The following is a 13,411-nucleotide window of genomic DNA, read 5'->3' as shown; positions in this document are numbered from 1 at the left end:
CTACTTATTTCCCTCATTAAAATGCAAATAAATTTATACAATTTTTGACATGCGTTTTTCTGGATTTTGTTGTTATTCTGCCTCTCACTGTTCAAATAAACCTACCATTAAAATTATAGACTGATCATTTCTTTGTCAGTGGGCAAACGTACAAAATCAGCAGGGGATCAAATAGTTTTTTCCCTCACTGTAGCTCTTTTTCAGAAGCGACCTGGCCACAGATGATAGCTCAACGAAGTGGCTTATGTGGAAATTTACAGCAGCCAAATACTCTAAATGCATAGTTCTAAATGTGGAGGGAACAACCAGAGGACACGCAGAAAAAATCCGTGCGACCACGTGGAGAGAGAAATGCAAACTCCAAATATACAGGTGTCAGGGTTGGCATTAAACCCACGACCTCCTGTATACTAGGCGAGGTTGTTAACACCTGGCCTTGAATAAAAGAGGGGTAGGAGACCTCAAGTAAGGCCAGGTTGTCATCTGGCCTTAAACCATCATCAATATGCCATGCATGCCTTTACGATGATCATCATAATTGCCGTGACTTGCTTCCATCATCAGTAGTATCAGAAATATGACTTGCCTTCATTATCATTATCGCCATATTAACTATTTGCATAAAATTGGTCATCATCATAGTCATTACATCGCAGCAGCATCATCAATACAACTTGCGTCAGTTCTCACCGATAACATACCACCATCTTCATGAATACACCTAAATTATTATAAGCAACATCAAACTAGGACCTCCATAATCACATTCTAAGTAAGTGTACAATTTTCGATGCAATAAATTTACTTTTTTTATAAAATCGATAGCCATATAAAATACAGTACAGTAAGATTGAGTTATTTTAAATGCCTGTGTTGAATGAAACTATGAGCCGGAATTTATTTCGGTCTCCTACCCCTTTTTTGCATCTGCTTTGAATGTTTAAGAAGATAAGAGGACATGCTTACATTGGGACTTTGCTAATGAAAGGGTATTCAGAATATTTGTTAACCTGTAGGGGACTGTTTGGAAACATAACATGTTTAAAGCCCTGGGGTCTTGAACCTAGTTTGGAATGCTCTTGTCTTGGCAGACTGATTAGATAATTCAGTACCAGCTGTCCGTTGGGATCAAAGCATTTCGAATGGTAGAGATCACGAGTTTTCTCGTTCGCGGCTTGTGTGCTGTGATTGGCTGAAACGCACTCTGTTCACCGTCTATCTCCAGCTGTCTGCAGCCACTTGTGTTTAAGGTTGTTCATTAAAAGTAATATTTAAACATACTTTTTTTTTAAACATGCTTTAATGAAATGTACACAACTATGATTTAAAGCTTTCGTGACTGCAGGGATTCATATTCTTGGTTCTTTCGGTAAAGTCACGTAGAAGGGAAACAATAAAATAATAAAAATATAAAACGATAAAATTCTCACGACGTTTCGACTGCAACACAAGCAATCATCATCAGGTGTGAAAACCACAGCAAGAACATTTGAAAAATGTGGCGGTTTTTTAACGTTAGCACCCCGGAGAGCGATTTGGCAGTTATTTATTTATGTATTCATTTATTGTTTCCCTTCTACGTGACTTTACCGAAAGAACCAAGACTATGTACCCTACTAGTAATGGCAGAACTCCACGACTCGAGGAAGTGGCCCTGAAGCTTGCCACGACGTAAGGGGACCGTGGTGATTTACAGCCAACGTCAGTTAAATGTGGACAATTAGACCTAAGCCGACACACATAAGATATGAAAAAAGATTGCTTAAAAAAATATGTATTTAAAATGATAGAATATAGTATTGTCATCAGTATGGCATACGTATACCAAGTTTGCAGTCGATACCACATTGGGAAGTGGGTTAAAATTGAGTTACAAGATTTGAGGATACAACAACAGACAGAGTGAGTTAAATAAAAGCGTGTAAAATGGTCAAAACTTGAGCCTTTGTGAAAACTAGTGGCAGGCCCCATAAAACACTATGATGTGTTTGGGGAAATTAAAAAAAACCCCCACTTCCGCCCAATTTTACGAGCAAAAATAGCGACACAGGCCATACACTTGCAAAACATCGGAAGGACTGCCTTTGTGTAATTAAAAGTTGCTTGAACGTTATTGAACGTTTCTTTGTTAAAGTTCAGCAATTACAAGGAAAAGTGATGGCTAATAGTAAATGATCATGGAGTGGCGGACGAGGCATGAAACGTGCTTAAGAACACGTCCGTTCGGGAGATGGAGTAATGAAATCGGCTTGTGCACAGGTAAACGGTAGAAAATTACATCGCAGGATTGTGATAGATGGCCTCGGCTTGCGCAGGTCTTCTTCCAGCACTGGATTGAACTTGGCTGATGATCAATAAAAGTACAATAAATTGCTTCATCATGTGTTTTATGCACCTGGTCAAACGCTGGAACGTTTCACGACTAATGCCGTGTTGCAAAGTCTGGTTGAGCAAGATTACCCCCAATCAAGGCAGTTCTTTGTCTGCACTGTACTTTCGTTATATTGTTATCAGATCGAAGGTGTAAGATGAAGGCTGGTTTGACCCTGACTTGGCCAACACTAGCACTGCCGTATGCACAAGGCCTCAGAAAATGTGGCATTTGTGTTGCGCATAATGTCAATGTACTCTCACACTACTCTAAATTGTATTAGCTTATTTATTAAAGGGGTAGCACATTACACTGTGTTGTCTTTTGTCTAAGATGCATATGTAAGTCATATTGCCTTTTAAGCCACGTTTACATTAAACCATGGCACTTGTTTAAATACATCTCCGAGCTTGATACATTAAACACAATATTACGGTGATACTTTGTTGGCAGTAGTTCACAAGCACAAATAACAAAATAAACCTCAGCGCTGTCTCAAAAAAGAAACGTAGAAAAAGGCATATTATAGAAATAAAAAAGTATATACTTGGCATATCATATACTTTTATTTTTTAAGCCAGTTACTGACGAACGTGTTCAGATTTAAAGCTAGAAGAAAGCAACACTGAAGTTGGTGGAGTCCACTGAGGTGTTTGGACTTGGAGGGCACAGGCAATGATGTTGGTGTATTTATTTTGATAGATGGAGTCCTGGGATCTGCTCGTGTGCCGGTGCTAGATGGATAGCTGCATTGCAAGGCTGTGAGATGGCGAAGGCTTGGGGGGAGGCCTTCAGCCAGTAATGCCGCGGTCATGACATATTATGGATGGTTCATCATTAGACCTCCTTTGCCAGTACCAAAATGTAATAATAGGGGTTCTCCCCTTTTTTCTGGCAACAAACTGAAACCTTTTTACAAGGATTCATGTCTGCATTAACCACAATACCTGCAGTCAAAATGCAAACAAAAAACACACTATGATAATAAATGCATTGTCCTTGAAACTGATTGGTCCACACCAAGGGACGGCTTTCTTTTGAGCCTCGACCCAATTGGTGCCAAAAGCGTCATCTGGTCGAGCACCAATTGGGTCGAGGCTCAAAAGATGATTGGTATATTTCTCAACATTTAATCTGGAGGAGTTGAGTTACGTTTCTAAACTGGGTCTGTTCAATGTGGAGTGAATGAGACAAGGGTCGCTTGTCGTTGGATGTTTATATGTGTTTTAGTAATTACAAGCATACCAGCATTAATCTGCAAGTGCCTTTCAATGCTGCGAGTTGCCGAACAAAATTAGCTCGTAAAGTTATCTGTAAGAACTGCGAATCTTAAGTAATTTTTAAAAATAATTAATTGACTTCTAGTCATTTAAGTCATTGTGGGATTATTGAGTTGATAATAGTATTAACATGCATTAATAGTAGGTATCTGGAAAAGGACATTATGAATGGTGGATTTTAAAAGTTTTTTTTAATCAAGCAAACCATTTAATTATTGATCTATGAAAATAAGTATATATGGGATTAATTCCACTGTAAATCAGATTATTGCCCTTAAATTTATTTAAAACATTTGTTTCGTGATCTATAAGGTCCCAAGTGGACATGTTGGAACTGTCATATAATTTGCAGTGTGCTTTCTCACAAGCACAGGGAAAAACCCTGTCTTTGATCATTTACCTGCATGTTCTTTAAAGTTGCCCAGAACAGCTCTTCATTGTGATTCATAAAGGTTCCTTTAGAGTATAATATTAACGAGCAACGGCATGTCATGAATGTAGTAATGGATAACTGATAAAAAGGTAAACTATAGAAGTATGCGACTTTAGAGAAACAAGTAAAATGACGTTTCTATAGACATGCATTTTTTTGGTATAAACATTTTTTTTGTAAAAAAATATATAAGAGTTTAGTAACATTTGTATGGACATACTGACTTTATCAGTAAAAAAAAATAACACATTCATCAATAACACTACTTTGGGAGAAAATATATAAATAGGTGACGTTTTGGACAATGACCTTCATAGCACATGGTTTATGTGCTTGCCCAGAATGTTGCCAGTTTCAGATGTATTTTTCATTTCTTGATTGTGTTGAGTTTGTTAATTCTGCTAGTGCACCACTGCCAAGGCACCATCAACAGATACGATGTTTATACCTGTACCATATAGTATTATTTGCGAGTGTTCTTAGAATTGACTTTTTCATTTGAACCGTAAATGATGTTTTGACACTCACAGACCCATGTTAAGGCATTGTCAGGGTTTAAAGAAACGAGCAACATTGTGGCAGAGGTGCATGATAGAAGATGGAATGTTCAAGGATGCATCTAATGGTGATGCCAAAACAAATTCGCAGTTATACCATAAACATAGTTACACATACCAAAGGTGAAACCCCAAAGAACGTTTCTAATATGCCTGCACTATCCCTGAAGTTTAAACTTCACAATGCCAGCACAAGATAGACCAGTCAGAAGGTAAATAAATACAATGAATACAGGATTCTTATACCACAGGTTGACTCATTGTGTAAATCTTTTACTAAGTTTAAAGTGAACTTTGGGTCTGTGTTCTCTTTGAAATATCAAACTTTTACAAAAGCTAGTGTGTGCTGCTTAGCTCTTTGTCGGTGGCGGTGTAGTTCAAAATCAGAATCTTTATTTTTACTGCAGCAATCCTATGAGCTTTCTTTTTCACATTTTTCACAATTTACAGAGAGGGCCCTGACAATCGTGGCTCCCTGCTCTCACCATGGAGTGTTCAGTTGGCACAGTTTACAATTTGCCGACCTGTTATAAATCAATTTTGTCCACTGTTGATTTTCCTGTATGTTGGTCCATATTTGTACACGGTAAACGATTCGTCAACGGATGTGACTTTTTTTTCAAGGTTTGAGACAATTAACCCATGCAACATTAATCCCAATGAACACGTTTTAATATCCCATGCGTATGTTGAATTTATTTAGGTTTTGCTGGAGCATTGAATGATTTCTCGGCTTTTGAACTTGCAGACAACATAATTTTTACATTTTAACACGTAGGCTTTCGCCACCTATATCCATAATAGATATTTTTTGGGTTAGATTGCGTAAATATGTGTCGTTAACACCCGCCACCACCCGACACAGCCAACTAGTGAGGGTTGTCACGTAAATAGAACATGCCAATTCGTCACGAGTACAGCACACCGGTGTGTTGGAGAGCAAAACCACAACATTTACACTCTGAGTACGACGTTTCGCCAGTAATTACAACCAGCTTCTTCAGGCAACAGCCAGATTTGTGGAGAAGTCCACCTGTTTCTTTCCTTATATAGAGGCGCAGATGTGGTGACCACACTTCTGCGCTCTTGTGCAAAGTGGGAGGGGGGTTGGGGATTTGACAAGGTACATAAAATACAGAAATGATATCTGGTACAAAAGATGTATTACTGAAGCTATTAATAGAAGGTGTGTACAGGATTAACTGCACGTGTGGCAAATGTTATGTTGGGCAAATAGGACGAATGATCAGCACGAGACTAAAAGAACATCAGATAAATATTCAATACTTTCAAATACATCTGTCATCAGTAGCAGAACACACGTGCCAACAAGGACACTCAATTGATTTTGATCATGTTGAAATTCTGTGCAAAACTAGCTACTGCTGGCCAAGACTAATTAGAGAATCTATCAAAATTGAAAGATTCGCTTCCACGTCTTAGTGCTGCGTGGAAGCGAATCATGAAATAATACATTGTTTAAATGCATGCCTACGAGGGGCGCCATACTTCAATAGGGATTACCGTTGGCACGGCTATTTTAATACACACAGTGAACAGGAAGGACAACATCAAAGGGCTCGCATAATGCACGTGCATTATGTACGTTGGCTCATTAATCCTCTCTCCCCCCCCCCATTTTGCACAAGAGCACAGAAGTGTGGTCACCACATCTACGCCTCTATACAAGGAACGAAACAGGTGGACTTCTCCACAAATCTGGCTATCGCCTGATGAAGCTAGTTGTAATTACTGGCGAAACGTCGAACTCAGATTGTAAATGTTGTGGCTTGGCTCTCCAACACACCGGTGTGCTGTACTGGTGACGAATTGGCCACGTTCTGTTAACGTGACAACTCTTACTGTGTCGGGTGGTGGCGGGTTTTAACGACACATTTATATATTTACGCGATCTAACCCAAAAAAAAACTCTATTGTGGATACTTTTTTACACATTACTCACCCGGGTTGGGAGACTGAAACAGTATGATACGTAAGTATGATTCAACAGTGCACATATCTCGCAGAACTAGCGCGTGCTGTGGTGTCTCTCGCACAATTGTCTCTTGGTCGGCTCTGCAGACTCTGCTTCCTGCCTGGCCGATGATGAGCCTACGAGCAAGGAAGACCTGTTGGCCGGGCAGGAGAACGTGACACTGAACTGCACCATTAACGGCAACTGCTCCAGCGCCCAGTGCCCGGTGGTCTGGCTCAAGGACTGCCAGCCACTCAACCTGTCCGTGGAGGGCCACGTGCACGGCATCGACGTGGGCCTGCACTTTGTGGTCGTTGCTCTGGCCGACTCGGGGAACTATACGTGCCGCGGCAGTGGAAACCTGAGCAACTCGAGCCACACCATCATCCTCGCCGTGAAGGGTGCGTTCCTCCTTTTTCTTTTGTACGTCAGGGGGTGGCGGGGGGGGGGAGGGGTTTGATCGACAACATTTATATGTTCATGTCGAGATATTCGACCCGGCTACTCCTGAGTCCTCCCACTGGCTTGCCAACCTCGCCATGAAAGGTTGGTTTACTCACCAGGACTCTTAAAGAAAAATGCGATTGCGTTTTTATGTTGTTTCTGGTTTCATTTTCTACAAATGTAGCACTTTGCCTCGACATAGCCATTGACTTGGTGTTTAATAGTCTCACCCCTCCAATCACTCTCTGAAAATATTGACTGCACAGTTGTGATTAAAAAAAAATTGGTACTGTGTGACCATGCATATCCGGAGTAAAATTATAAGAGTGATGACTTTGAGTTGAACTTCCTTAGCTATGTATTGCTTTCTTCTCATTCATCATCCTGCAGGAGTCACCTGATCTGTTGTGAAATCACATTGGGCCCACCCATCAGGCAACGGCACTTTTTTGAACAGACCCTTGGCTGCTGGGTTTTATTTTTTATCGAGCAAATATACAATTTGTTGAAAGACAAACATGGATATCTTTTATTTTACATTTGACTAACAACACAGTCCTCATTGCACCATCAAGATAGACAATTCCTAATAATTGGTAGCTCATTTTTAATTAGCCATGCTCAAAGAATTTGGCCAATTGGGCTGACACGACATTTTGTCTTTCTTTGATTCACAAAAGTGCATGCAGAGTGTCCTCGGCCACCTAAATTTAACACAAAAAAGGGCTTAGTAACTAACCCTAAGATTTACTATTCCTTCTAAAGTAGAGTACACGCAACCCCTTTTGAGCTGTGTTATCTGTCCACCCGGCTTCAACCTGTCACACGCTGTCAGTGGGCTATGCTGAACAGGTTCTGGTCAGGGCAAGGTCTTCGTGCAGCCAATCTCCACCGTTGGGGTCTTCATGACATCCCAAACTGCAGCTTTTGCTCTGTACAAACAATTTTGCACATTGACTACAAGAACCACCGAGGAGGCTATCGCATGGCCCGGCACTACGCACTCGCTCAAATAATGAATCTGCATGCCACCTTTAGTGCACAATTACCGTTTTGGTCAGTTTTTAAATAATTTTGGAAGATCAAAATTCGAAACTTAAGAATGCATCAGAATGAAGTTGGTAATGAATTGGTAAAAAGCAGTATCAACCATTATTTAGCTCTCTATCCTATTTATAGATTTCAAATTGTTACATAACATATGTCAAGATATCCACGGTTGTATGGCAACAAAGCAACTTCATCTTGTGTTGCCTAGCTTAACGTGTAAAATCAGTTACATCTTTATGGCCATGTAACTACCAATTTAATTGCTAACAATTCGATATGACTATAGGAGAGACACCAACCACACTTAAATGTTAGGCAGTGAATACGCTTTATTATGAATTCTGTGTGGTCTCATAGGCTGTGAAAAACCCCGTGTGTGTGTGTGTTTGGTCACTAACATTGCAGGCAACTTATTTTCCCTTTGCTATTCGTTTTTTATTATCACTTTCCACTTGTTATAGTACTAAATTAACTCAACGTTTGATTTCACAAGTCGAAGAAGTTTTAATTTAATACCACGGCTGCTCGCTTTATTATGTTTACATGGTGACAGGCCTTATATGATAGACGTTTATGAAATTGGCTCATGGGCAGTGCTATCTAATGATATAAATTACCATCCACCCCTACAATTTTGTTAATTGTTAATGCTGAAGGTCTAGGTTCAAGTCAATATCAATTATTTTTAGTCCCGTTTGGATGGTCTTCTACTATTTGTAATATGTTGAACAACTGTCCACTTAATTAACATAACATTTATAATGATCATGAGCATAAATTGCTGATATTTCTCACACGCGTTATTACAAAGCGTCTTCTACGAGCACAAAGATTTATTTTAATGGGTGCATCGTTACATTGCATCGTTTTTTCCCTTCACTGGTTCTAACGTTTTTAAATGCGTTGTGTTTTTTTTTGCACCGCCTGTTCAAGCCGTCGCCCTGGCAATGATGATGAAGTAATAGGTTTTTACCCTTTTAGCTGGCACAAAAACTGACACCTTTATACAAGGGATCATGTTTGCAATAACCACAACACAAGCAGTCAAAAATGCAAACAAAAAGAAACAACTCTGATAATGATATGCACTGTCCTTGAATTGTATAAAGGTGTCGGTTTTTGTGCCAGCTAAAAGGGTAAAAACCTATTACTATATCTTGTTACTGGCAAAGGAGGTCTCATAATGATGCTGAAGTGAATGCTGTGGTGTTGCTTTGTGTTCAATTCCAATTCTCACGTCTCAAATCCATGTCCTGACTCAGCCAGCCACCCGTGTGGCTCAAATCCATGTCATTCACGAAGACACACACTTCTTCTCCCAACTCGCTCCAATCTCCACTATCGATCAGAGTTCTCGCCCTGTGACAAATGTAGGAAATTGAAAAGAATGATGTGATGAATGTCCTACTGTGATGTACAAGTAAATACGGATACCTATCTGTGTGTGCGTCCGATGGTCCAGTGTTTAGCATGGTTGCTGCTAGATTGAAAACGAATTTCTTTATAACTGCTTTTTGTGTTTACAATAGTTATATTATCCTTCCCCTGCACCTCCGATTAGCATGGTCGGCTACGTACGGTGTGAAAAAAAAATTCTAAGTACATACAAACAAGGCTTGACTTATGTATGTATATAACTCCCACCTATGCCTCCTATCAACAATGTATTTTTTTTCGGATGGCTGATGTTGATTTTAGATGAGCAACTATAATTTGTGATTGAGGCGGTTGAACCCGATAATTGCATCAGGAGTGCATCATGGTGATACCCCCTTAATATTTGTGAATTGGGCATTGAGTCGTTTAGTTCTACGGTGATTTATGAAGAGGAAGGTCCTGTTTGTAAAGTACCATAGCCCAAATTAATTTGACATTTTAATCCCTGCAGAGGTTTGCCATCAGTCAATGAGCTATATAGCATCTCTGAAAACAGTATTTGAATATGAATAAGTATTCGTGTCTCACGTAATATGGGATTATATGGTGGGCAGAGGCCTTTCCCTATATTCTTTCATGCCTTTCTTTAGTTTTGTGTCTCCATCTGTTCCGCTGTCTTCCTCTGTTTCTTTTACCATTTCTCAGTATCCGCTCTGTCGTTAATTTTTCCATCTCACTTGAAATTATTATTACAGGCACATAAGAGCACGTCTCCATTATTCAGGGCCAATTCAAACACATCAACAATGGGTACAACCAGTACTGAACTTCATTGCAAATCAGAGAGCACATGGTGTAGCTCACGAATGGAGCATTGTCTTCAAATCACATGGTCCCACCTCCTTCAAGCAGTCATTCCAGAGGTTTACAGCACAGTGATGTTTGCGCTGTTTTGAAAAAAATGTTTTAAATTAAATAATAGATTAATAAGAATGTGCATGTGAGCTGGTTTAACAGGCACTGGCTAGCAAATGCCACGAGTTGCTTAATCTGCTAGATATATTTAAGAACACTTTTTTTCATCAAAGGAAGTTGCCTTCAACATTAGTGCTTCTTTGCCTTGTAAATATGTTTGACATTTTGAATATTAATCTTGGTCAGAAGCTAATGTATGCGCCACGTTTGCTAAACAGGTGCATGTTGAATTAAAGGTAATTTATATGCAGCTCTTGACTATTGCATTTCTAATCTACTTTTGCTTTCTTTGTGGGCTCCCAGTATTCGAGGTGGAAGTAACAAAAGTAAGCATAACATCGGTCTACTTTGTAAAGTGGGCATCTTGCTAAATAGTCCTGCCATGGGGTCAAAGTGGAAAATTAAAACACACCAGGAAGGTGATAATGTTACGTTCCAAACTTCACGAGTTGATGTCACATGATGCATGACCCCATCGGGAGGGGAATCGAGGCAATTGTATAATTGGTGACGTCATCTCGCGATGTCGTGTGCTATGTTATTTAATTAGCCTTTTAGCACTGGTTTTATCACCAAGTTTTGGGCAACCCTTTGGTCAAATTTCATAAGGTAACATAATTTAATGAAGCGAACATTTACTAAAATATTGTGAATGTATTTATCTTTATGAGCGTTGTGTTGATGCTGCCCCCCCCCCGACTCATTACAAAGAGACAGAGGGATAGAGCTAATACGTCAATGCTTGATTTCATCGTTGGTTGGAATCGGTTCGACAGCTAAACCTTGAATTGAATGCATTTACCAATGCCCATAGAATTTGTGTTACTTCACCACCTTGTGACAATGCACGTGTTCAACAAGCACGCAGCACTTGTGCAGTAACAGAAAAAATAGGCGAATGGTAAAGGCGCGCATCATCACATAGGTTTTTCTCTTAGCAATTTCACATTCACCGGGCCTTTTACAGCGAGGCGTGCACTCTAAAACACAGACTATTAAGCTGTTACATTTTATTATTCCCCCCTTTTTGCATCGTATATGGGTTTTAAGTGCTTTCATATTCTGAATAGATTTATATATATTGTCTCTGTTTATGCAATTCCATTTTCAATTCGTTTTTATGTTTGTTTACTAAACCCAGCAATAAATACTTCGTGGAAATGCATATGTCAGATTGGGATGTTGGTAGGAGGATAGAAAAGAACATGGAAAATATATTGAATGTCAAGTTTAGCAACAAACAAGCCTCTTCTGTCAGGTGTGTGGGAGCAGTACAGTGCTATTGCACGTGAAGCAGGATTTATGTAACAGCATGAAACTGATAAGTTGCTAACCACACAGGGATGCACAATAATCCATAACGAAAACTGCTTTTGTTCCCGTGCTTTTTAAAGATGCTTTGCTTCATTGACCCTTCATATTAGAGATTCATTTCTGATGGAAAAATGGGATGTTTAAGAGAAATTTCGCATCTTTTTCAGATAATTTATACCTTGTTTTACTCTGTGTCATGAAGCTCACAACATTTACATCATTCAGTGCTACGCGGCAACATTTTTTGCAGGAAAGCGGCATCATGTCATTGATCTCGCTTCCCTTTGAAAAATAATCGGTAACAATATTCTTTACAGATCGTCTGAAATTTCGTATCTAGAATTTTTACTGGGGGATTAATCTGAAAACTGGGAGCACATGACTAATATATATATGTATTTACCATTTATACACATTGCAATACCTTCGACACAATGCACCATCAAACAATGCAAATTAGTTGGATTTTTCATCAATATATACGATATTGCGAAGGCACACTTTGAGCCTGCTGGTGTGCAGTTGAATAAACCAAAGCTGAGTAATGCAAATCAAAGCGATTCAAAGTTAATGTATTCAAACTGAAATGTCCACCCACAGAATTGACAGCGGCTCCGTGCATGACCTCCCCTTCGCTGCTTTCCCCACCTGGGCCGGAGCGGCACAACATGCCGATCGGCGCATCTCTGTCTCTCAACTGCACCGTGGAGATCGGCACCAACAGGAGCGATGTCACGTGTCCAACCTCGGTGGTTTGGCGCAAGGACGGCATTGCGCTGGCTTCAAATTCGTCTGTTTACAACATAACCGTCCAAGACGCCAGGTGATGGTCCTTTTAAATAGATCATGTATATGTTCTGAAGAGCATTGTGTTAAGACAAGGTATGGCATTGGAAAACTACCACAGAAATAAATCTGCAGTCAAATGGCTTACATAATACAACAATTGGGGGCCAGCTGTTCAATTTCCCAGTGTTCAAGGCACCGCGCTTAAAAGTGTGATCTACCACTTTTAGCTAATCAAGCCTACTTCAATCAGCTGTGGCCCAAAATGTTTGCCTCCTTTATAAATTTATGTTATAAGGCAGTGTTAATCATTAAAGTTCCAAGATGTATTCATAATTCTTAGTCATGCCATGTCAATAATGTTTTGCCGCATTGTATCCATTTAATTAACTGCACATTAAATTTCAAACACAGCTGAGTTATGCCAATTTAAGTAAAAATTCATCTCCTGGCCAAGAACCACTATATCGCTCTGAAACTTTGGATATGGCTTAATGACAACAGGTGGTTGTGCTGATTTCAGACCTCATTTCTCAGTGGTTCTTCCTCAGGTGTTGTCATTTGTGCCTTGAGCCACTGAGCCACGTCTGGTAGGCCTATAGTTGATTTTAAATGTGTGTGTGTCTGTCCATGCGACAGGTTTTCAGATGAGCTCTCAGCTGTGGTCATCACAAGTCGCTTGTCTGTGAGCACTATGGAATCTTCAAACTTTGGGGCGTTTGGATGCCATTTCCACACTACGGCTGGAAATATCAGTGCAAGCTTCGTCGTGGCGATGGAAGGTGGGTTATGATACTACGGTGAATAGAGGTATAAAAAAAGTCCAGCCAAAACAACTACAGCCAATCC

General features: G+C 39.8%; 1 protein-coding gene across 2 annotated transcripts in view; it reads left to right on the top strand.

Annotated features, from left to right (window-relative positions):
* Positions 1-13,411, top strand: part of SIGIRR (single Ig and TIR domain containing) — a 41,809-nt gene that overhangs the window by 7,676 nt on the left and 20,722 nt on the right. For both annotated transcript variants that reach the window (XR_004402481.2, XM_032948893.2), the window contains exons 3-5: positions 6,724-7,017; positions 12,377-12,599; positions 13,202-13,344. Coding sequence is in view for 1 of the 2 variants with exons in the window: in XM_032948893.2 (XP_032804784.2) it covers positions 6,724-7,017; positions 12,377-12,599; positions 13,202-13,344 (660 nt within the window). In the remaining variant the exon portion in view is untranslated. The remainder of the gene's footprint in view (positions 1-6,723; positions 7,018-12,376; positions 12,600-13,201; positions 13,345-13,411) is intronic.

This window comes from Petromyzon marinus, chromosome 7 (genome assembly GCF_048934315.1).
Source record: "Petromyzon marinus isolate PM22_M1 ecotype Great Lakes invasive population chromosome 7, UKy_Petmar_22M1.pri1.0, whole genome shotgun sequence".
Lineage (NCBI taxonomy): Eukaryota > Metazoa > Chordata > Hyperoartia > Petromyzontiformes > Petromyzontidae > Petromyzon > Petromyzon marinus.
This window is presented reverse-complemented; position numbering and strand designations above follow the sequence as displayed.